The 23,410-nt window shown below is 37.2% G+C and overlaps 4 protein-coding genes across 4 annotated transcripts; 3 read left to right on the top strand and 1 right to left on the bottom strand.

Annotated features, from left to right (window-relative positions):
- The first annotated feature begins 1,348 nt into the window (after nt 1-1,348).
- Nucleotides 1,349-4,133, top strand: LOC101311627. Its single transcript, XM_004308309.1, has 6 exons — nt 1,349-2,519; nt 2,627-2,877; nt 2,980-3,148; nt 3,240-3,329; nt 3,430-3,731; nt 3,870-4,133. The coding sequence occupies exons 1-6, from the start codon at nt 1,349-1,351 to the stop codon at nt 4,131-4,133; spliced, it is 2,247 nt and encodes a 748-aa protein (XP_004308357.1).
- Nucleotides 4,134-7,821: 3,688 nt separating this feature from the next.
- Nucleotides 7,822-9,922, top strand: LOC101290695 (calmodulin-binding receptor-like cytoplasmic kinase 2-like). The gene is made up of 6 exons (XM_004306707.1): nt 7,822-8,121; nt 8,210-8,460; nt 8,554-8,722; nt 8,812-8,901; nt 8,995-9,296; nt 9,426-9,922. Exons 1-6 carry the CDS (start codon nt 7,869-7,871, stop codon nt 9,687-9,689), a joined length of 1,329 nt encoding a protein of 442 aa, XP_004306755.1. The 5' UTR covers nt 7,822-7,868; the 3' UTR covers nt 9,690-9,922.
- A 577-nt stretch (nt 9,923-10,499) lies between these two features.
- LOC101311331 lies at nt 10,500-19,006 on the bottom strand. The gene is made up of 15 exons (XM_004308308.1): nt 18,877-19,006; nt 17,562-17,654; nt 16,400-16,458; nt 15,921-16,035; nt 15,436-15,545; nt 15,225-15,293; nt 14,298-14,912; nt 13,396-13,931; nt 13,118-13,182; nt 12,500-12,579; nt 11,992-12,096; nt 11,756-11,895; nt 11,520-11,648; nt 10,869-11,021; nt 10,500-10,773 (listed from the first exon to the last, which is right to left on the bottom strand). Exons 1-15 carry the CDS (start codon nt 19,004-19,006, stop codon nt 10,605-10,607), a joined length of 2,568 nt encoding a protein of 855 aa, XP_004308356.1. The 3' UTR covers nt 10,500-10,604.
- LOC101315179 (syntaxin-71-like) lies at nt 18,764-21,589 on the top strand. Its single transcript, XM_004306706.1, has 9 exons — nt 18,764-19,204; nt 19,348-19,473; nt 19,747-19,915; nt 20,011-20,096; nt 20,314-20,382; nt 20,478-20,522; nt 20,622-20,684; nt 20,789-20,865; nt 21,128-21,589. Exons 1-9 carry the CDS (start codon nt 19,046-19,048, stop codon nt 21,138-21,140), a joined length of 807 nt encoding a protein of 268 aa, XP_004306754.1. The 5' UTR covers nt 18,764-19,045; the 3' UTR covers nt 21,141-21,589.
- Nucleotides 21,590-23,410: the final 1,821 nt, after the last annotated feature.

Raw genomic sequence — 23,410 nt, 5'->3', positions numbered from 1 at the left:
ATTTTTTCAAGATTCTGAGCTAACAGTTGCCATCTTGTTTCTACTGGATGTTAGACAGCAGGAGACCTAGGTTAAGGCCAATTTGAAAAATCAAGTTCTTGCAACTCCAGGAACATGTAAATCCAATGAGGTACAGAGAAGCTTTTCATAATCTGATACGATCTATAATTGGGATGGGTGGACCAAGAGTCCAAGACAATGCCTGATTTACCTTATCGTTGAAAGTTTAACCAATGCGTATCTTTTTTTTTTTTGCTGTATTGTAGAAGCTGATGGTAAATATTACCACCAAGCAAATCATTCATCATTCTATGTGCCTATCAAAGTCCCTCTTACTCCAATTCAGGGTCTATATTATTCAATTTGTTCCAAATGTTGGGTCCTATTTATTAGTTTATTTCTGATATTTTCTTATTGATGTGACATGACTTGTATCAATAATAATTTGCCTTCATATTATCTGGTGTAAACAGTTATCTTTTACTCTTCAGGTTTGGTAGAAGTAGAACAATAGAAATTGCCGGTCAAGATTTTTAGGTAAGGAATTAGTCAAGTGCAGGTAGTTAAGAAATTATTAACCAAATGCTGTTGTAATCAAGAGTTTATTTGTATTATATATGCCTGGAAGGCTAGAAGTCTAGAACCTAGGGGTGGAGCTGGGAATTTTAGAATCTCAATTTTGTGCAAGTGAAATAGTTCCCCAATGGAGAAATAGAGTACTGTAATAGATAATTTTCTAAATTGTTTTATGCCAAAAAGCATAAGCAAAAACAAGAAATATTTACTGGTTGGAGACGTTTTAAAAACTCAAAGTCTTCCTCTTCCCTCTCTCTATCTCTCTCTACTTAGATGAGACGAACTCACCATTCATTTCTCTAACAAGAGTGTAGCTACCAAGAATGCAGTTTGACTTGCTATTCATTCAGCTCTACCAATTCATTTCTCTAATACCAGATTGATCTATTCCTCCACAAAAATTGAGGAGCTAGGTGAGCTCACTGTTCTGTTCCTATCATATCCACGGCCACAAGCAGCAATCAAGGTTTGTTAAGTTTAGATTTGAAAATATATACATATATGCTGCAATAATATTGCTGATTTCGACTTTGGGCTTGCGTAACTGCGGAAGTTATAATTATTATGGGGTCTGTATCTATAGAGGAATCCCTTTCCAAATGTTGTATGATGGCGTTAAGGTGGCCATTCACAAGACTAGGAAGTTTAGAACCCACCTCATAAATCTTGAATTCACGCTGGACTGTCTACATTCATGTATTCTCGAACGGATAGGAGAAAATAACGTTCATCTAAATCTCCCAAACAATATAGTTGAAGAATTGAAACAAAAATGAATGAGGGAATAGAGCTTGTGGCCATCTTATCCAAGCTTAGCATGTGCAACATCCACATTTGGGGCAATTGCTTTAACTGCATAGAGCCTAATTGCGCAGAACAACTCGGTGAATTGGATAGGTCTCTCAGGAGGCTATTAGAATTACTAGAGTTGGAGCAAAGGAGGAATGTGACAGAGCTCTTATGTTTGGCAAGACACGCCAAAGACAAACAAGATGATTTGGAGAAAAAGCAAGATGAATTAGAGAAAAAAGTAGATGTTATATTGAGGGGGCAGCAGGAAATCCATGCCATGCTGATGGAGCAGCAGGATGTAATAAGGAGAATTGTTTCGAATAGTGAGCAACAAGCCCCATTATCAAGTGAAGGAGGGGCTGCTAATCCTGCTCTAGGACGACTAGGAGTAGTATTCCGGCAGTTATTTGATGCCGTTGCACAAGTGACAGTCGAGAACATGATGTTTAAACGGCTGCTCAAAACATTCAAATCCACGCTCTACTGCATACAGCCTCTAATAGAAGAGATAACAGAACATAGTAGGGTCCTGCATCTTCCAAACCAAGAAGCAGAAAAGCTTATTCTACAAATAGAGAATGGTGTAGAGTATGTTCTCAAATGCTCCAAAGTTGGCAAGCATGCCAACTACAAGAAGTACAAACACACCAACAAAATTCTTGATCTAAATGAATCATTTCAGAAGCTCTTCATTGAACTCAAAGGACAGGTAGAAAGGAACGTGAAGGAGGCCATAGACTCTGCAGATAAAATAGAGATGGCGATCAGGAAAATTGAAGCTGAATTAGATTTATGTGACGTCCAACTGCCTGAACATCCTTCACCTGCAATTGGAATTGATATACATAATATGCAGGGATTAAGAGATGTATCTGAGACTTTGTTGGACTCAACAAGTGTTGAAGATGAGGGGTTGCAGCGAACTGAAGACAATAGGGCAGTACAAAGTCAAATCAACATCCAAGGTTCATTTGACGTGCCCCCTCAAGTCCCTTCACATGCGGACGTATTGCATGTACTGAAGATGCAGCGATGCGGACGTATTGCATGTACTGAAGACCGCCTCCCCTATGCATCGCCTACCCCCTCATCCTACTCCAGCTGCTTCACCCCTTCTGAGTCGAAGAGCTCCGCCAGCTTCGCCGACTCCGGTAATGATATCTTTATTTCTCCAAAAATATATAGACCGAATTAATGTAAATCCATTGAAGAGATGTGACACGACTGATTAGTTTGTTGTATTTGCTTGTTCTGTTAGTGTTTTCCTATGCGTCCGGAGCTGGGAGTGAGAGGAGACGCGTGTCTCGTTACAGCCAGGAAGTTTATGCCAACTTGAATGAGTCGAGAAAAGAGAGACAGGCTGGGAGTGTGAAGTTCACCATGGATGAAATCTATAGGGCCACTAAGAACTTCTCTCCCTCGGTCAGGATCGGACAAGGCGGCTTTGGGACGGTATACAAGGGGAGGCTTGAAGATGGGACCTTAGTTGCTATTAAGCGTGCCAAAAAGGTTGGGATACAGTTTCCGTTTACAGCATTTTGATTTCTTAGGCGTGTAACTGTTTTTGGATTTGGGGTTTGATTAAGTGCATTGTGTATTTGAGTAATGCAGGGTGAAAATAACGAGCATTTGGTTGAGGAGTTCCAGAGCGAGATTCAAATGCTGTCGCAGGTGGAGCATATGAACCTGGTCAAGTTTTATGGGTACGTGGAGTATGAAGATGAGAAAGTGGTGGTTCTGGAGTATGTTCCTAATGGAAACCTTAGACAACATTTGGATTGTAAGTTCTATAATTGGGTTTTTCGAGTTTTTGGTTTCCAAATTCTGCCTTGTATTTAAGTGTCTGAAAGTCATAGAAATGCATAATCCAGGCATGCAAGGCAACATTCTTGACCTTGCGGCGCGGATTGACATTGCAATCGATGTGGCTCATGCTGTCACCTATCTTCATATGTACACAGGTATTGTTCTGCTTGAACAAGTATAGAATTAGGAACTATTAGTACTTCATGGAATCTGTGTGATTGATCTAACTGGAGTACGATTCGCTTTACTTGACAGATCATCCAATAATCCATAGGGACATAAAGTCTTCCCACATTCTCCTGACAGAGAAGTTAAGAGCAAAAGTAGCTGACTTTGGTTTAGCTAGGCTTGGAGCTGATAGTGATTCGGGTGCCACTCTTGTGTCTACTCCAGTTAAAGGAACCGCTGGCTACCTGGACCCCGAGTACATCAGAACCTATCAATTTACAGATAAGAGTGATGTTTACTCATTTGGTGTCTTACTAGTTGAACTGGTTACAGGCAGGCGTCCACTTGAACCAAAACGGGAATTCACGGAACGGATAACTGCAAAATGGGTGCGAATTTCTCATCTCTTCTGATCTCTAGTCCACTCTACTTGTATTTTCTATCATTCTATGTCAAAATTTTCGGTACAGTATTGCTTAGGCACTACTAGATGGGAAAGTAAGTTGTGGGTTGGGTTGGTTTTGCAGGCAATGAAGAAGTTCAGTGATGGAGACGCTCTTCTAATTATGGATCCCAGGCTGGAAAAGAATGCAGCCAACAATTTAGCCATTGAAAACATTCTTGAACTATCCTTGCAATGCTTGGCTCAACGTGGACAGCACCGGCCTAGCATGAAGAGGTGCGCGGAGATCCTCTGGAGCATCCGTAAGGACTATAAAGAGATATCAGCTCCAGAGTTCTGTTCATCTACGGCCTTTTCTCAAAGGAGCTCTTCAACAAGAGAAGATTAACAAAATCATATGTTGTAGCGGCACTAACGGCGACGGCGCAGACGGTGTGTGCTTGGGGAAAACCTAGAAGGAAGTGGGCTCAAGTTGATTCTTTTAATTTGGGCCTAACTCTTTTGGGACCTAGAGCAGAAATATCTTGGCCTCTAAAGTTTTGGATTCAGATTTAGAATCCATGTGGCTTTAAAATAAAAGTTTGGGACCCAGGGCTTTGTTTAGTTCGGTATTAATTTTTTTCTTAGGATCAATACATGCGAGGAACTGATGTGATTATTGATCGGATGTTGTCAGCGAGTATTCTAATGGATGTTACGGAAAAATTTATTGTCAGTATTTTATTAGTTTACTAAGCTTCACTCAATAGATGAGTTATATTACGTTTGAGTAGTGTCTCTTTTTGTTAGGTCTGCAAGGACGGGTCACTGTGTAATATGACTTGTGCTTATTGAATAAAATCGTCCAACCTTCTTTCATTTAAAAAAAATAAAAAATCATATGTAGTCTTCAAGTAAAGGCTTCCAATTAGTGAAAGTCTGAACAACAAGCAAGTTTTGTTTCAAGAAAGAACCCAACACAAGTTTATAAATTATGTGTATGAGAGTGAACAACAAGCACATTTTGTTTCAAGAAAGAACCCAACACTGGAAATGTAAGTAATCCTCTATAGAAAAACTAGACCAGGGACAAGCGTGGCCCGTAGATCATTATTGTACCGATACTGTCCTAACTTAACCACTTTTAAAATGTTGGGTTTTAACTACAATAGACATCGGTACAATTGAGTATGATTCATCCACTTATAAGTTATATGTTATTTGTCTCTTTTTTGATATGTGATCTTTCCTCTCCAACAAAAAGCAAAATAATTTCTTTAGTACTAAACTCAAGTCATTGCTTTTAAGGGATACAATGAACTTGATATCGAGTGGTGATGAAGATGCATCACCGGTGTATGTTATGCGAGGGATGTTGCTTAGGTGATGAACGAGAAGAATATCTAGGATCAGTGATAATTAAGTTAGACACAGTTCTGGATGGATCTGCTTGAAGTTTGCCCGACTTCTCTGGAGCTCTGCTTTGACAATGAGCACTCTAAATAATCAGTGACTCCATTGTGATGTGGTGATCTGTTCTCATAACCTTGTGAGATGAAAGGATGTGCAGACTTGTACATTTCCCTAAAGTCCTTCATGTCTCATTAGAAATTTACATGCTTACCGTGTGGAATAGGTCATTAATATGCGATTCTAGACAATTTCACCGTGTTTACCATGTAGAAATCATATATCTTAAATGAACATGAAAAATCTATTATGATTCAATACTGCAGACTTTTTCAAGTTTCTAAGCTAGCAGTTGCATCTATTTTTTCAACAGACCTAGCCAAATCCGAAAAATCAAGTTATTACAACTCCAGCGTATTCCATCGCCAAACATGTAAATCCAATGAGGTAAAGAGATGCTTTTCATCATCTGATATGACCTATAATTTGGATAGGTGGATCAAGACAATGCCTGATTTACCTTATAATCGAAAGTTTAACCAATGCATATCTTTTTCTTTGCTTTATTGTAGAAGCTGGTGGTAAATTTTACCACCAAGCAAATCATTCATCAGTTTTTAAGCCGTCTCTCTCATAAAAGAGATCGATGTTAGATTGGAAGGGTTCCTTCAACTTGTAGCAATATTCAACAAACTGCAGAATCCTGTCAATTTCCAGAGCCACTTGTAGTTAACAATCACTGATCAGGATTCTGACAATTTCCTCCCTAAGATATAGTTGATTAACTTGTAATCAAAGTATTGGGTCTGTTATTTCAAATGTCAGATGAACCCTGGAGTAAATTACTGGTTTTCTATCTGCATCAGATGAATTTATTAACTATCAATTTGTTGCTCTAGGACCTATCAAAGTCCCTCTTACTCCAATTCAGGGTATATTATTCTATTTGTTCCAAATGTTGAGTCACATATATTTGTTTATCTCTGATATTTTCTTATTGGTGTGACATGACTCGTATCAATAATAATTTGCATTCATATTTTCTGGTGTAAACAGTTACCTTTTACTCTTCATATTTGTAGAACAATAGAAATTGTCTGTCTAAAAATAAGGAATTAGTCAATTCCAGGTTGTTAAGAAATTATTAACAAATGCTGTTCTAATCAAGAGTTTATTTGCATTATATATGCCTAAAAGGCTAGAACCCATGATTTTACATAGGACATTTTAATATTAAGCCACCCTTAATATTCAAACCAATACTTCCGTACTCAGTCTGTGCATTATAGACACCAATGATTACTTACACCTCCCTAAACAATAGCACTCAATCTGAAAAATCACCAGATCACGTTCGAATTTCCATGGTTACTCTCAAATTTTAAGTATGATAGGTTTTAGTGGAGGCTTATGCTGGTAGATTGGCTTGTGAGATGGCTAGGGAGTTACAGCTTTTTCCTTTAGTCTTGGAGTCAGACCGTCTCAATCTGGTTAAGGCTATTCAGTCTGATGTGGAGAATTCTGTTTTCGGCATGATCGTTGAGGATATTAAACAGGATCTGTTGTCTCTTAATTCTTCTTTTTGTAGTCATGTTTTCAGGAAGTCCAACTTGGTAACGCATAAGCTAGCTCGTTTGGCTCTTAGTTGTTCTTCTCCTTCCCGTTGGGTTGGTGCCCCTCCTGGGGAGTTACAGGGTTTGTTTGCATCCCCTCCGTGTAATCGGTGATTTTTTTCAATAAAGTTCTCTAACGTATTCGATCAAAAAAAAAGTATGATAGGTTTTAATTCATGATTAAAGTTGTGTAAAACTTAATTTTATAAGTTTGGTGATTAATATACGCTTGATTTGAATAAAAAGATTGAACGTTAGGTTGTTGTTTTCGTCTTAAATAGATTCTCTGTCTTATACACCATAATTAAAGATTTCAAATTAAGTATAGAGAAACATGTTTGCTGCTTGTAAATCTCTCTTGATTGCCCAATACAAAAAACGTGTGATGAAGTTTGCTAAAGCCTAAAGATGCAGACAAATGGGAAAGCAATTAGGGAAAATAATTAGGAAAAGTTTTATATGGCTTTACATGAGTTTTAATTTTTCGTTATGTCGCCATGTTTTAGTCAAAACAAATAAAAATGTCAATGATACATTTTTTGCTAAATGGTTTTTGTTAAAATATTTAGGTGATATAGATTCTCCTGATATTATTTTAAGATGTTCTTACACTATGAGGTTTATGCTCAATGTCTCTCTTTTGTATTTTATAGTTTCATTAATAATAATGGTGTGAAGACCACTATTATAGCTATTATCTTCAAAAAAAAAAAAACAAACAAGTTTTCTTCTCTATGTTCGTTAAATAAATGAATGAGATTCCAGCTTGAAACCTGTTTACCCCACATTGATCAAAATAACATAACTAATGTGTGGAGTGTGCACAACCCATCCAAATAGAAATGAGAAATCTATCAAAAAGTTCACAAAAAGAAATGAAAAAATAGAAAAATATCCAGAAAAGGTCCAATAATTGTTTTGATCCCAAAAAGCAAACCAAACAAAGAAATATTAATTGTACTTTGGTACTGGTTGGCTTCCTCTGGTTGGGAAGACTTTTCGAAATATCAAAGTCTTCTTCTTCTCTCTTCTTCTCTCTCCCCACAACTACCCGCCATTTCTACGTCTCTCCGTTCTCTCTCTCTCTCTCTCTCTCTCTCTCTCTCTCTCCCCCAACTTAAATGAGACGAACTCCGTCGTACGGACGCCGCCGCAACACCAGCTCCGATGCTGGGACCACCCCTGACCGCCTCCCCTACGCATCACCTGCCCCCTCATCTTACTCTAACGCCTCATCCACTGCAAGCAAGTCCAGTGCAGTCGCCGTCGCCGCTCGCTCCGTCGTCGGAGTCTTCGTCGGCTGCTTCACTCCTCCCGACACCAGAAGCTCGGCCAGCTTTGCCGACTCCTCCGAGGAGTTTAAACCTCCTTCCGGTAACAACACCTCCATTGTTTATATGTAATGAGATCTGAGATGACTCAGATCAATGATTAGTTTGTTGTATTTTGTTTATTTTGCTAGTGTTTTCGGATAACTCTGGAGCTGGGAGTGAGAGGAGACGCGCCTCTGGTTCGAGCCGGGGAGTTTACTCTAGTACGAATAACTCGAGACATGAGAGACAGGCTGGGAATGTGAAGTTCACGATGGATGAAATCTATAGGGCCACTAAGAACTTCTCTCCCTCGGTCAAGATCGGACAAGGCGGCTTTGGGACGGTGTACAAGGGGACGCTTGAAGATGGGACATCAGTTGCCATTAAGCGTGCCAAAAAGGTTGGGATGCAATTTTTGGTTTACAACATTTTGATCTCTTAGGTGTGTAAATTTGGGTTTTGATCAAGTACATTGTGAATTTGAGTAATGCAGAGTGTGTATGACAAGCATTTGGGTGTGGAGTTCCAGAGCGAGATTCAAATGCTGTCGCAGGTGGAGCATTTGAACCTGGTCAAGTTTTATGGGTATGTGGAGTATGAAGATGAGAAAGTTGTGGTTGTGGAGTATGTTCCTAATGGAACCCTTAGACAACATTTGGATTGTGAGTTCTATAACTGGGTTTTTCGCGCTTTTGGTTTCCGAATTTTGCTTGTGTGAAGTGTCTGATTTTCATAGAAATGCACAATGCAGGTATGCAAGGCGACATTCTTGACCTTACGGCGCGGCTTGACATTGCAATCGATGTGGCTCATGCTGTCACCTATCTTCATATGTACACAGGTAATTAGAAACTAAAAGTTCTCAATCTCAAAGATTTGTATATGGAATCTGTGTTAAGGAACTGATTGGAGTATGATTCACTTCACTTGGCAGATCATCCGATAATCCATAGGGACATAAAGTCTTCCAACATTCTCCTAACAGAGAACTTAAGAGCAAAAGTAGCTGACTTTGGTTTTGCTAGGCTTGCTGCTGATAGTGATTCAGGTGCTACTCATGTGTCTACTCAAGTTAAAGGAACCGCTGGCTACTTGGACCCCGAGTACCTCAGAACCTATCAACTTACAGATAAGAGTGATGTTTACTCATTTGGTGTGTTACTAGTTGAACTGGTTACAGGCAGGCGTCCGATTGAACCAAAACGGGAACTCAAGGAACGGATAACTGCAAAATGGGTGCGAATTTCTCATCTCTTCTGATCTCTAGTCCACTCTACTTGTATTTCTATGTCAAAATTTTCGGTACGGTATTGCTTAGGCACTACTAGATGGGAAAGTAAATTGTGGCTTGGGTTGGTTTTGCAGGCTATGAAGAAGTTTAGTGATGGAGACGCTATTCTAATTTTGGATCCCAGGCTGGAAAAGAATGCAGCCAACAATTTAGCCATTGAAAAGATTCTTGAACTATCCTTGCAATGCTTGGCTCAACGTAGACAGCACCGGCCTAGCATGAAGAGGTGCGCGGAGATCCTCTGGAGCATCCGCAAGGACTATAAAGAGATGTTAGCTCCAGATTTTCGCTCATCTTCCACCCGTTCGCAGAGGAGCACTTCAACAAGAGAAGGGTGACAAAATCATAGAGCCTTCAAGTGAAGGCTCACAATGAATGGATGGTTTATATGTATATGAGAGATTGAACAGCAAGCAAGTTTTGTTTCAAGAAAGAACCATACAGTGAATATGTGAGTAAGCCTCAGTAGAAAGCAAACTAATTTCTTTATACAATGATCTGGAGCCATTGCTTTTCAAAGGATACAATCAGCTTGTTATTACATCCAAATTAAATTTGTTCTTTAGGTTTGAGTGGTCTATAAATTGATATTAAACTATGCATATATTTTTGTTTACTGTTCTTGGAGGTTATGTAAAGAACAAAAGGAAATTGCATTTGAGCCATTATAGTGCTTTGTACTTTATTGTTGTCTTTAACATTATATTACTGAATCTGCCAAAGTGTGATATTTTCTATTTTCTGGGAATTTTGTGTTGTTATCCTGATTTTCTCCGTACTTCTCTGGGCAAGTAACCACTGGCAATCAAAACTCAAAAGAGTTTGGAGTTTGCAGTTTGAACAATTAAACTACAACAGAGATTGAACAAAGGCAAAACTGCAGTGCTTCATTATCAACTGAATGGTTGCTAACTGGCGATATATCATTTACAGTTGGATGACCACCTTGCAATGATCTTTGTCTTTAATTTCATAACTTGTAATCTTCACCAGAGGCCTTCATGAATAGTCTATACATTGACAAGTCCATACAAACCCAAAATCTATATCCTGAAAAAATCTACCCTTCAAAAAAGAAAAGAAAATAGCTCTCTAGGCTATGGCTAATGCAAGGACATAATTTAACTCAATTTAGTTTATGGAACTGCTTCTAAGATGCAGTCAGACAATTATCATTCTCTTTGGCCTTTACAAATATCATTTCTTTTTTCTACTACCCTTTAACTCAGCAAAATTCTTGCTTGCGCTATTTATCAACTTCTTGGCAATGAATCCTGCCTAGTCAACTCATAGGCTCCATTTGGGGGTCTCTGACTCTCAGTATCAACAATAACAGTATCTACAGTACTTGCGGTACTCTCAGTATTTGATTTTGAGCAAAGGAAGAAGAAGGAAGACGTATAGATGGTGACATGCCAAAGGCTGCAAATTATTTAAGGCAACAATCAATCAATCAATCATGACATAGAGAGAGCAATAGCAAGAAGGTCATGGATAATTTTCACAATATTATTCACCTGTGCCATATCCAGTAGGTTTCAGTACTCTCCAGTGTCCAGCTAATTGCTGCCATGGCTAATGTAATCAAGCCTGCTAGCACAAAGCCCCATCGAAATCTTCTGAAAATTGTCTTGATCAGATTTTTTAGCCATCCTCTAACACCTTGGAACCTGCATAATCTCTTGGTTATTAGAACAAAAGGAAATGCAATGGATAAAGAAGAGATATACAAAGCAGAGATATAGCTCATACACAGGCTCATACACAGAAGTCACCGCCGAAGTTACCGTTATACTAGAGTATATCAAGATAACATTTTACCTTAAGGGTTTCTCCAATATAATAAAAAGTGATCAATCACTCCCATAACATTGATATACGGGCCTAACAAGTTTTATTATGCTCAAGGTCTATCAGATCTAATTGCAGAAGTAGCTAATCTCTGAGATGGGAGTTCAAAACTGAAAAGCCAGTGGTAGATAAAAAAATATATCAAGTTAATATTCAATGTAGGCATCAAATTAATCTAAACATAATTCAAGCATTCATCATACCAATCAACAAAGAGTAATTTATTTATTTTTTTATATGTATTGATTGCATACAGAGTTACAAACTTGATAAGGTTACTAAGCAGTCGTGATGATTGATATTGTTAAGAAACGCACCTCTCGATTATGTTTAAGGAGAATCCGACCGGAGAGGGAAATAACCTATACTTGGTAGTTAATTCTATCAGCCATCCAAGAACAAGAGCCGAAATGCCAATTGACATTACAATCACAATATTGGACGTCCTGCAAAGAGTCTAGTCAGATGCTTGACAATATACTAATTTTTTTTTCTTCTTTTTTTGGCTCAGATTTAAAATGAACTCAATCTATGTCCTATCAATTCAATGTACCTTGTGGCCTTAGTGACTGCCATAAGAGCAGTAAAAATTGCTACAGCTGTGAGTACTGGTCTCTTATAAGCTTCATCCATTGTAGCTAGGTACACAAATGTACTCACTATGGCCATGAAAGACAGCCAGAAGTCCATGAACTGAGACATTTTCAGATAAGGAAATGGTAAAAGCTCTAAACTACTAAAGTGCTAATTAGAGTGTATTTGAGAGATGTGCATGCCTGTACTGTGTACCTGTAAAGAATTAAAATCCAGAAGACACCATGCTCCCACATCACAGGCATGATAAATTCCACTTGCAATTCCACTAGATGTAAATATCACCCATTCTGCCAATGCCTGTACATAAAAATCATTTTCTTCAACAAATGTACAGAAATAAGCATCATTTTCCTTGTAAAAGAAAAAAGATTCCAGTTGAAAAGACAACAGAGTTAAGGTTCAATATCCATATTAACAAATGCTGAAAGACATAGATAGCACAAATACAAGAAATCTACTCTAGTATCACCAAAGCTAAAATACAATATAAAATAGACACGTAGGGGATATAATGAAGAGCACAAAATATTTGGAATTGAGCCCAGCCAGTATCAGGACATCTGTTCTATCCAATGGAAGACAGTAGTATTGTTGTGAAGGGGTTATTATTCATTATTTCCATAATATATTAATTCTCTCTTTCTATAACTCTTGAGATATGTGAATCAAGGCGAAGACAAGTTATAAGTAAAAATAATACCTTTTGTCGAAGGGAATAAAAAGCAGGAAGTGCAGCTGCAGCATTTGACGCAACAAGCAGAATTGATTGCCATATGTGCCCTGTGTCAAGTTTCAGACAGAGAATCAGACAAAAGAGCTACTGTAGAGCATGCTACTGAGCCGTGAAACTAGTTACCAACATGAATAACAATTTAGTGAAAAATTGTCATCCATAAGAGGGATTACAGCAGTCACTGTGGCAAAGCTTACAGTTCTTTTTATAACACAAATATGGCCATTTAAATCCTACAACATCAGACAAACTATCTACATCTGCTTCAGGGACGCATAACCAAACAGACTACATAAAGTACTTAACAAAGTATGTTATTCTCCATAATATTTTTTTTTCAGTTAAACTTAGGTGGTATAAGTTTTTGGCAATGTCCCATTGAAGGAATCATCTAAGTTGCTTTTCTCCAAGCTAGAAGACAGAAGTTTTGCAAAGCTTTTAAAGGCTGTAACATTTCTTCCTGGTTGAAAGTTCATATCGCCAGTCCTATAATAGATGGATCCCTCACTGAAAACAGATCATAATAAGATTAAGAAAAACCAACAGCAAAGACAATATTTCATATAACTGAAAAAGAATACATACCATGACGAGATACAATTTCAATGCTACAATCAAAGCCTCCGTGGTCTCGGTCACATGAGCAGTAGCTGAAAAAATTATTAGAAGTACCAAATTAAATAAAACATAATGACTGGAAACAATTTATATTATGGTGTCAGATATGCTTCTAGTTCAGTTTTGTTTTTCTTTTTCTTTTGGATTGCTTACTTCTCTTGCTGTCTTTACTATTTCAAGTTCACTATAAAAAATCAAAACTAGGTAAATGAGGAAACTTAGTAGGGGGAGAGTTGAGCATAAACCTGTATGATGTTAATCCACTAGCATCTAAGACATCTTGGCATTTTCCATGTGAGGAGCATCTTCTAGGGCATCTTTCAAGGGAAAGAGACATGGTAGTTTGAACTTTGGAAGCAATACTGGTGGCATCTAGATGTCTTAGTCCAAAACCCCAAGTTCCTTCTCTGACGTACAAAATGTAAAAATCAACCTTGTCTTCACTTGAGTTGTATAAGTTGAAAAACATGGAGCCGACACTATTGCTTGTCATGTTAGCATAATAGTAGTCCCAGCTGGTTAGAGATGGTAATCCACCAAATCTAGTATATACTTCATAATTAATCTTTGCATCTGATGTTAATCGAATGTGCATATTTCCTCCAGCTGCACCTCGAGGAACGTCAAGAACAAAATAAGTCCATGTATTATCTGGTTTTTCACCAATCGAAGTGTTGGTTACAAGCGAATCAATAGGGAAATTGGCTGAATCAGAAGATACTTCTCCACTGTCAGGTAAATAGTATGACTCAAAGAAAAGTGAACCTCTCCTCAGAACCGTCTGCAGACAATGATTCTCAGATTGTCAATAAATTATCCTGAGAATAAGTTTCTTGAAGCATCAACATAAAGATAAGATACCTGCAAAAAGAATTTTAAAGCAGTTAAAGTGAAGTGATTAAGACAACATAAATGGTCAATTTAACCTAATCTCGCTATACTTCCATGTGCATGGCCAGGACACGTAAAAACTAAGTGGTGATTTGCATACTTTTTTTTTTACCTAATCATCTTTTCAATTCTTTCCTCATCACCAATGTGTAAAAGCTACCAATTTTAACGTAGAAATTGAAAGAATAACCAATACCAAGTATCTTAAGACTTTCAGAATTATAGAAGCAGAAGAAACATGTATCAGGAAGCCCACCTGAAGGGTGTGTGTTTCCCATGGACAATTGGCACCAGCCTTCCCCAGCGGACATTCAAGCAGTTTCGTTTCCATGGAGTAGCAAACTCCAATGGAAGTATCTAAACTCCCCCCAAGTACTTTTGTGAAGTTGACAGGTAAAATAGTAATATACCAGCGGCCAACCTTTGGAAAGTTAATGACCATTGTATTTTTGTTTATATTACTGGAATAATCATGCAGAGATTCTGAAGGTAGTGCACCATGACGTGCAAAACACATTAAATTAATATCACTACCATTCCTAGTGTTATTTGATGATGTTTCATTTAACCAAACATCCACTGCCACAATGTTTAACTCTTGTGATATTCCCACCACATCCAAAGAGTAAAACTTTGGTTCCCATTCTCCTTGACAAGAAGTTTCCAGGTCATTTTTGCAAAAAATACCATAATCCATTGTACGGTTGTACGAATTAGCCTCTGAAGAATTTTCTGCACCATTGTACCTGCCAGATAGAGAACAAGAAAGAGGATAAATTGTCTGGTTGCAATACTGGCCCCACATGGTTTGAGTTGTACATCCTTCAACAGTGATGTTGGCACTGAAGGTATATTCTGATTTACGGTTGATCTGGAAAGTTAATGTAGGAACCTTGTCAGTGTTGTAAGAAAGAAAACATTCATAGATTATTGCATTAATTACAGAACCATGAGTAAGGTGAACAGCATAACTACATTTGCAAATAAATTAATAAATAAATAAATCAACAAAATAAGCATCAGATAACCAGCCTAAACTGTTTCATGATTTTCAAAAGTTACTATCATAACTTGTTGTGGATCCAGGATTAACACAACACCAAAAGACACAGTTTACGACCAAAAAGAAGAATGAATTTTGCAGTAGAAGTGAAAAAATATTAATAAGGATATTAAATTGTACCATTTTTGATTGTGTCCTCGCAGGTCCAATACCATTGAAAAGACCCAAATACCAGACTCCGGGAGAAATCTATACAACAGTTCCATAAGATTCAGAAAATAATTTTCCAAAAAGAAAAAGAGAATTATGAAAGAACGTCTGAATTGTTTTGTTCGCAAAATTAACACCTACGACAAAAAATAAACAAATATTATAAGAGATTTGATGGTACCTGCTCATTTGTCAACTTCACTGTGAAATTCTTTTGCATAGGATAGCATTGCTCTGCAATCTGAAGAGTTTGTGTTGCCTCAAGTGAACCATCGTAAAGAGGAACTAAAACTGCTACAGCAGAAAATCTATTCAATACTCTTTCCGACCATGATTCAATTGAAATTGTGAGTGGAGACAAAATAAGAATGGCAAAATATCATTCAATACAGAAAATCTCTGCATATAGAAAACATGTCTACAAAACTACGAAACTAATCAACTATTACAAAAAAATGTTGTGTGCAGACAGTATAGTATCCAGAGACCTTCTGACAAGGCACATTAAGTAATAGTATTTAAATAATGTCAGCACAGAGATGTTGCCAAGCACAACCTTTGGCAATGCCTATTGGTTGTCGAATAGCTTTTATATGCATGTGGATCATAAACGCAATATCACAGCACGAATAGAACGCGAAAGAGCAGAAAGGCAAAACTATGTACCTGGATGGCCTGAATCTGTTAGAGAGGTATTGGCATCGGGCAGTGGAAGGCTACCATCTCTGAAGCAAATCAATGGCATTGTACTTTTCGGAACCTTTTCTATGTTTACATGACCCTGAAAACAGAATGAACTATGAGCAAGGATGCAAAGTAATTTAATGTGCTATTTAGTGTTTTTGATGGAATTTGAGGGCCAATTCTGGATAATGACCAAGGATCCAAGACTCCTAGATGACAGCTTTTTTCTTTGACTTATACAATTGAACAAAAAAAAATGAAAAGAATATGAAAAGCAGTTTGTGGTAAACAAAAGAATAACAACTCAATCCAAAAATCAAACTTTCATTCAAGAATCAGCTGTAAGATAAGTGCACCTTCAGGATTTCAGCCCTATATGATAAAGAATGAAGAGCAACAGAAATACACTTTGAATCGAAAGATGAAGGATGGGAGGTATAAACCCCAATATATGTACTTACTAGGTCTACGTTCGAGTTCATTGCTATAGACATTGAAGAGAACCATGGTGGCAGCTCAACTAGAAGAAAAAAACCAAAACCAGTAAGATAATACATTTTGAATGTAAACTAAAATTTCCACTTGATTCAGAACAGTTCAACAGATTCATAAAATTTTGATAACTGACATGGAAAAATTAATATCATTTTCTTATGGTAGTGAATGCATACTTTGCTACTGTCAGTAGCTAAAGAACCACAATGTAAGGGAAAATTCACATTTATGTAATGGGGCAAAATGACATCAGTAACAGCATAAACTGTTTGTATGATTTAAATGTCAAAAAAGGAAAATTATCTTCTCAGAATGCTGTGTGAAGTTCTGGTTTCAATTGATTGACGAGAGCAACAGAACTAACATAAGAATACAAGAAACACAATATTTGAGAGATGCAATCACTTCTAACATGATGAAAAAAGAAACGTTGAAATCATGTTCATTGTAACCAAGCCCAAGTCAAGACACAGAATCGGAAAAAGCAATGCTGATTTATAAGAATATAAGAAACAGCAACTTATGATTATCAAGAGTAACAGCAATTACATAAGAACGTAAGAAACCAAATATTTGAGCACTTTTAACGTGATGAAAAAGCAAATGCTGAATCATGTTAGTTGCAACTCAACCAAGCCGGAGTCAAGGAATGGAATGACATATGTTTCAGACTTGTTCTATAACATGATCACATATGAAGTAATTCTAGATGATTATAATGCCAATTTAGTGGCTACAAGTTCTAAACTTACTAATTGATACAATGACAATAGTTTCTCACAACGAAAACAGAACTTCAAAGACAGATGCCTTTTTCTCCTGAAACACAAGAATCTGATACATCAATGACTATTCACAAACAAACATACACACAAACTGAATTCACAAGCACTAATCAGTTATCCTTCAATTCAGTCCCCTGAGTTTCATTATAAATATGACCAACACCATTCACACACTACTCAATCTCCAATGGTCAAGAATGTCAAACCAAACATACCAACATCTAGAAACAAAGCGTTTGAACAACCAAAAGATCAATGCACTTGCAAAAGAAAAGTCAATAAATTTGGGCAAGGGCCCATGAATCAAATCCACAAAAGGGTGATCGAAAAACAAGCCATGCACCTCTAATATAGCGAAAATTAGAATTCCTGAGAAGTGTAGGTGGGTAACTGAAGCTGGAGACTGTGAAGGTGTTGGTGTAAGGAGCCAGTTCATCTAAGGAATAACAACAGTGCCCGAATAAGGATAGAAAAAGCAGCAAAAGACACTGAAAGGAGGAACGAATCGAATTTGAAGCCATGGGGGAGCTTCTGATTCCTGGGACAACAGGACAGGAGAAAAACGAATAAGCAGGAGAGAGCAAATTGGGTTTTATTGTTTTATTCAGAGACTTATAAAAGAGTAGTTAAATCATACGTTTCAGACTTTCAGTGTTTGGGTCTTTGATTCTGGTTTCGACAAGCGTATGGCTTTGACTTGTCTGGTCATCGTCTTACGCTAGATACTGTACCACTGTTTTTTTTTTTACCTTTTTCCTTTTCAGCTTTTTTGATGCTCAAGATCAGTTTATCATAGTTTTTAGAGTTGTGGAAAACCAAAGAATATGATATCTTTCTTTAATCACCCAGAGAAGGATGTCTTTCTTTGATAATGGAATGTCTTTCTTTAAAGGGAATTGATCTTGGGAGAAGGATCCCCTTGTTTAAGATATAAAATTGCCTAACCTACCTAATCTCTTTTGATTATATAGTAACACTGTGTATATAAACAAATATCCGACGACCCAAATTACCCCCCTTGTTTTTACTTTATTGTAACTATTAAAATCCTACAGCTGAAAAAGGAGACAAACACTTGGACTCTTTCACTTTTCCGTCTTTTATAGGTATGGGCAGGCTATATGTACTATTTTCGATTCTCTGTTTATATCTTGCAATTAGCTGAACTTTTATAGATTTTCTTCATTCTTTTCAATTCAGCTCCTCTTCTTCATTCTTTTCAATTCAGTTCTCAATGCTCGCTATGCTCCTTTTCTTAGTCTTAGCTCTCTTATGCTATACCTTTCAATAGGTTAAAGAAATTTCAATCTATGGATTTAGTATGTCTGACCTTCAACTCATTATTCTACATTGGTGTCTAGACTTGTAACACTATACGTGTAAACGAAATGGTACTGGGCTAAACATGTATACATGCTTACATACCTGAAATTAGTGCCTTGAAACGCTAGCATTTTTTTTTTTTTACCCCAATTGTAATCTCTAGAAGAAGTTATAACCAAGACGTTTCCCATCATATAAATTCTAACAAAAAAAAACACTGTCGATGGCTAGCAGACTAGGAATGCAAAATCATTGTGGGACAAAGAGTACGTTACAGGGGCATCACACAAGGAGAAGTACACTTGTCAGACTGTCAGAGGCCGGACAGAACAAACCAACGTTAGAATCTCCGCCGTACCCTTCGGAATTAGAATCAGATTCTCTTGTCCGTTTTTCTTCTTCTTTCTCTTTCTGAGTTTCTGAAGCCAAAACGGTCAGAGCAGCCCCGGTTACACCTTCACACATACACAGAGACGTCGCCGAAACAAACAGAGCTTTTTAGAGATGAGTGTGATCGATTTGATCACGAGGGTCGATACGATATGCAAGAAATACGACAAGTACGACATCGATAAGCAAAAGGAACTCAATAATATCTCCGGGGACGATGCATTTGCTCATCTCTACAGCGTCGTTGAGGCCGACCTTGAAGCTGCTCTTCAGGTCTCTCCCATCTCTCTTTGATTTCCTAGTTAAAGGTTTAAGGTTCTGTTCTTAACAAAAACTTTCGTAGTAATAAGAACATCAAAGTTTGAATCTTTTTGCTTTTAGTTTGACACGGTTTTTGAATTATTATGATGCTGTAGAAATCGGAGACTGCGGCAACTGAGAGGAGCAGGGCTTCTGCTGTTGCTATGAATGCGGAAATTCGACGAACCAAAGCTCGTTTGCTTCAGGAGCTACCAAAATTGAGAAGACTTGCTCCTAAAAAGGTTTTGTTCTTTGTAACTTTGGTACTAGTTTTGTTAAATCAAGGTTGTGGTTTTGTTTGATCTGATATAGTTTTAGTTTTTTAGTTTTTCTATCCACAGAACTATAGTTCTGGCTTATTACCTCAATTAACACATTAATCTAGACAAAAACTTATTATGCATTTCATGTTTGATGTATAGATACTACTTTGTTTGTTGATATGTAGCTTGATACTACTTTGTCCCATGTTATGGGAATAACTTTTAAGAAATACAGTCATTGATCTTGCATAGGTGAAAGGTCTCTCAAGGGAAGACCTTGAAGCTCGGAGCGATCTGGTATCTGTACTACAAGAGAGGATAGAAGCAATTCCAGATGGATCAACTAGTGGAGCTAAACAAACTGGTGGTTTGACTGATCCAACTACCTCGTATGCAGGAATAAAAATTGATACAACTTCAGGTGTTCACATCTTCTAGCATGTGGTATCAAGGTTTCTATGGAGACCTAAATAAGTTCTTTTAACTCTCTTTATGTCTTTACTGAAATTACACCAGATGGGAAATTTGATAGTGAGTACCTCCAACATACTAAGGAGTCGGATCGCTTTAGAAATGAATATGAAATGCGAAGAATAAAACAGGCAAGTATCAGTGCAAATCAAAACCTCATTCCAATGGATATGCTAGACTCAGATGATTGAACTTAAGGAGCTCAGCTCCTGCAGTAAAGTTTCATTTCATTGCTTTACGTGGTAGAAAACTCTAATAGGCTCTACAAGTTTGGAATTGTTGGTCAGTTTCTTTCACATAGCTTGTTCTGAAAGCTTACATGGGAGTTACATGTTGGATTTCATACAGGATCAAGGTTTAGATGTTATAGCAGAAGGGTTAGACACATTGAAACATATGGCTGGTGACATGAATGAGGTTTGTTCTAACTTCCAAGTTTTAACTATTATCCAATTCACTTTCTTTGGTTTCCATGCTCTCATAAATTGTATTTAAATTCTATTTCTGTATAGGAAATAGATAGGCAAGTGCCTTTGATGGATGAAATAGATGATAAGGTAATGATCCCTGTGCCTTCTGATTTATCTTCTGTTGGCTAATGTATTTTCTTTTTTATTTTACTCAGTTGATTGATTTCCATTTCGACATCATTCCAGGTTGAGAGGGCAAATGCTGACCTTAAGAATACTAATGTGAAACTCAAGGATACCATAGTCCAGGTAAACTATGCATTGTGTGCATTTTCCTAAATCAATATATGTGCAATTCAAGGCCTCTCTCCTCGTTTCATCTCAGTCACACCTTTGGTCTGACCCTGTTTCAGCTGAGGTCCAGCCGGAACTTCTGCATCGACATCATCCTCCTGTGTCTAATTCTAGGAATCGCGGCTTATCTGTACAAGTAAGTTGAATATGTTTGCTGCACTAACATCCAGCTTTTTGTTGCATATCCTCTGCTAATGTTAACTCTAGTTGTCGTATTACCTTCTGTTTGAGTCTACACCTAGAAAGTTAAAACAAAATTTTAAAAGAATCTTCATAAGAGGATGACCCCTCAACAAAATACCATTGAACAAAAATGCCATTAAGATAATTTATTTGCTAATATCAAGTCTTTAAGCCTTCTTCAATTAGAGAAACTAAGTTATTGTTCTCTGTTGTAGTGTGCTGAAGTGACTTTGGTGATCCATCAACTATTCTCCCAAGTTCTGTGCTACAGTGTACCTGTTTATTCTATTTTGGTGATGGTGGATAATGGTACACATACATATACCTTTTGTTTGAGTGATTGCACAGCCAAAACTGCCCAAACCATTATCAATATTCTGGGGAATAAATCATAATGTTCATCCAAGCTTCTGAGTTAGTACAATATGGTAACATTTCCATGGTGTGTAACCCACCGGCACATAAGACTGCACTGTCTTCTAAAGCTCTTTATTGGCTGTAATCACATAATCTAAGTGACATTTAACCTTTGTCTACTTGATTTGCGGAACAAGTTTGCCAAGTCATGCTATCTCTGTTTGAACTGTGTTTTAATTCCAACAAGCTATCAGACCCTTGAAGTCAGTGAAGTCCTAGAAGCTAGTCATTGAAGTGATTATTCTCTCTTTTATTTTGGCAAACTCAGAAGGTTAAAAACTAATGGCAGCTTTCAATCACTTGAATGTATCCTATGAAAGTTTTACTCTATAGTTCGGCTACAATTTGAGATATTGAGGGAAACTAAGCTCTCCAGTTTTCGAAGTTTGACTTAGTAAGATTGGTTTTAGAAGTATGCTACATAGATGGAGTAAATTGAATACTGAGTCAATAATCATCTGAGTCTAGCATATTGGATACTACCAACAGTGAATAACACATTGGCTTCCATTTAATCAATGATTTTTAATGTGCCGGGTGACCATCATTAGAAAGGTTAAAACTCATGTTGTAATAGGACGCGAGACCATAAAGTAGCAACTAGCATCTTTGCCATGGTGTCAAACAAGTAGTCTAATTTGATATGTTTAATCCAAACAGTAATGATTTACATTTCAGTGATTGATCAGTTCAATTTTTGTAACTATATAAATCAGTTCAATATCAGTACCCATCTAACATAACATAAGTTGGTCTTTGTCTTAATATTTTTGGTGTTACATTCATGTCGTCGTGGGCACTGTGGGGGTGAGGTTGGTTTGTTCGTTATATGACTTTTATCTTTACTAGTGATACCACGTTTTTGCCTATCAACCAGAACCAAACCGTGGCAAACTCATGAAAATGGTCACATGATGATGGCGTGCATTCTACATGCATTTCTTCTATGCTTTCCTTTTTCACATGAAATTTTTAATCAAAGTTGCATGCTATCTTTGTTTACTTGTTAACTACTAGCTTCCATACCAATGATACCATCTAACTGATCTAAGAACATAAAAACTTTTTCTCTTTGGGTTGTTATGGAAAGTTATAGAGTTGAGAGAAGTGGTTGATGGTTATCCAATAGAGTAAATGAGAGCTGATCACCTGGTCAGCTACTGACCACCAGCTGGTGGTCAGTAGCTGACCAGGTGATCAGGCCTGTAGAGTAAATACTGAGATATTGTAGGAAACTACCTATACAAGTCATATTTGTATAAATCACTGATTTTATAAATTAAGAACCGAATCATGAACGTTGATAAAAGTTAATAGATAAAAAAATATATATATTGCTCGAAGTTCATCTACCCTAAAACGAATGGAAAGCGCTATATTTTTTCAGGTTCAAATATACCAAGTTTTTTATTAGGAAAGTAGACAATGGCTCTTTTAATCGTTCTAGACTAATATATCCCGTTTGATGTATTCTTATAATAATATTTAAATTTTTACCCTCATTATATATGTTTTATGTGATGAGAAAATGAAACTAGTCTATGAAATTCTATATGAGTGTTTCTTCTTTAGACAAGAACATTTTGTCTGTTCTCATGAAAAAAATGTGTACCCAGCAAAACAACTTTATAAACAAAGACAATTTTATCCACATGTAAAATGACATTAACAGTCATGATAATTAAAACAATAACAAAACATACCATGACACTCTTGAACCCAGTATTTTCTAATGTACCCAGCAGTACCACTTGAAAACGTTGTTGATCCGAGCAAACATTTAACCAGAACCCATAATCAAAATTAACTATTAAGTATACACAGAATGTGTGTTTATATATAACACATCATCAATTATGTTGCTATCTAAATTCCTAGTTCTCTGCCTTTCGGGTTTTTTCGATTTTTTTTTCCAAAACATCTGGTTTGAGTTCTGGACTTGGCTGACCATCCAGTTCGATAGGGTTTGGGTTTCGGCGCGCCAGCGACGAGGGATGCGTGAGCCCGAAGCAGATTGTATCAGTGAGATTTGGGTTTTATCAGATGTGGGTTTAATTGTTAATCATCTTACGAGATCAATT

Source organism: Fragaria vesca, linkage group LG7 (genome assembly GCF_000184155.1).
Source record: "Fragaria vesca subsp. vesca linkage group LG7, FraVesHawaii_1.0, whole genome shotgun sequence".
Classification (NCBI taxonomy): Eukaryota; Viridiplantae; Streptophyta; class Magnoliopsida; order Rosales; family Rosaceae; genus Fragaria; species Fragaria vesca.
This window is presented reverse-complemented; position numbering and strand designations above follow the sequence as displayed.

What these genes read in the sequence shown, in the direction of transcription:
- LOC101311627 (XM_004308309.1), top strand. Translation starts at nt 1,349, where the DNA reads ATGAATGAGGGAATAGAGCTTGTGGCCATCTTATCCAAGCTTAGCATG. An exon ending in CTATTAAGCGTGCCAAAAAG is followed by an intron (nt 2,878 to 2,979) that starts GTTGGGATACAG and finishes TGAGTAATGCAG; the next exon opens with GGTGAAAATAACGAGCATTT. An exon ending in CCTTAGACAACATTTGGATT is followed by an intron (nt 3,149 to 3,239) that starts GTAAGTTCTATA and finishes TGCATAATCCAG; the next exon opens with GCATGCAAGGCAACATTCTT.
- LOC101290695 (XM_004306707.1), top strand. Translation starts at nt 7,869, where the DNA reads ATGAGACGAACTCCGTCGTACGGACGCCGCCGCAACACCAGCTCCGAT. An exon ending in CCTTAGACAACATTTGGATT is followed by an intron (nt 8,723 to 8,811) that starts GTGAGTTCTATA and finishes TGCACAATGCAG; the next exon opens with GTATGCAAGGCGACATTCTT. An exon ending in AACGGATAACTGCAAAATGG is followed by an intron (nt 9,297 to 9,425) that starts GTGCGAATTTCT and finishes TTGGTTTTGCAG; the next exon opens with GCTATGAAGAAGTTTAGTGA.
- LOC101311331 (XM_004308308.1), bottom strand. Translation starts at nt 19,006, where the DNA reads ATGTGTGAAGGTGTAACCGGGGCTGCTCTGACCGTTTTGGCTTCAGAA. An exon ending in CGAGGACACAATCAAAAATG is followed by an intron (nt 14,913 to 15,224) that starts GTACAATTTAAT and finishes TTAACTTTCCAG; the next exon opens with ATCAACCGTAAATCAGAATA. An exon ending in TTTATTCCCTTCGACAAAAG is followed by an intron (nt 12,097 to 12,499) that starts GTATTATTTTTA and finishes TTTTATGTACAG; the next exon opens with GCATTGGCAGAATGGGTGAT.
- LOC101315179 (XM_004306706.1), top strand. Translation starts at nt 19,046, where the DNA reads ATGAGTGTGATCGATTTGATCACGAGGGTCGATACGATATGCAAGAAA. An exon ending in AAAAATTGATACAACTTCAG is followed by an intron (nt 19,916 to 20,010) that starts GTGTTCACATCT and finishes AAATTACACCAG; the next exon opens with ATGGGAAATTTGATAGTGAG. An exon ending in TGGCTGGTGACATGAATGAG is followed by an intron (nt 20,383 to 20,477) that starts GTTTGTTCTAAC and finishes ATTTCTGTATAG; the next exon opens with GAAATAGATAGGCAAGTGCC.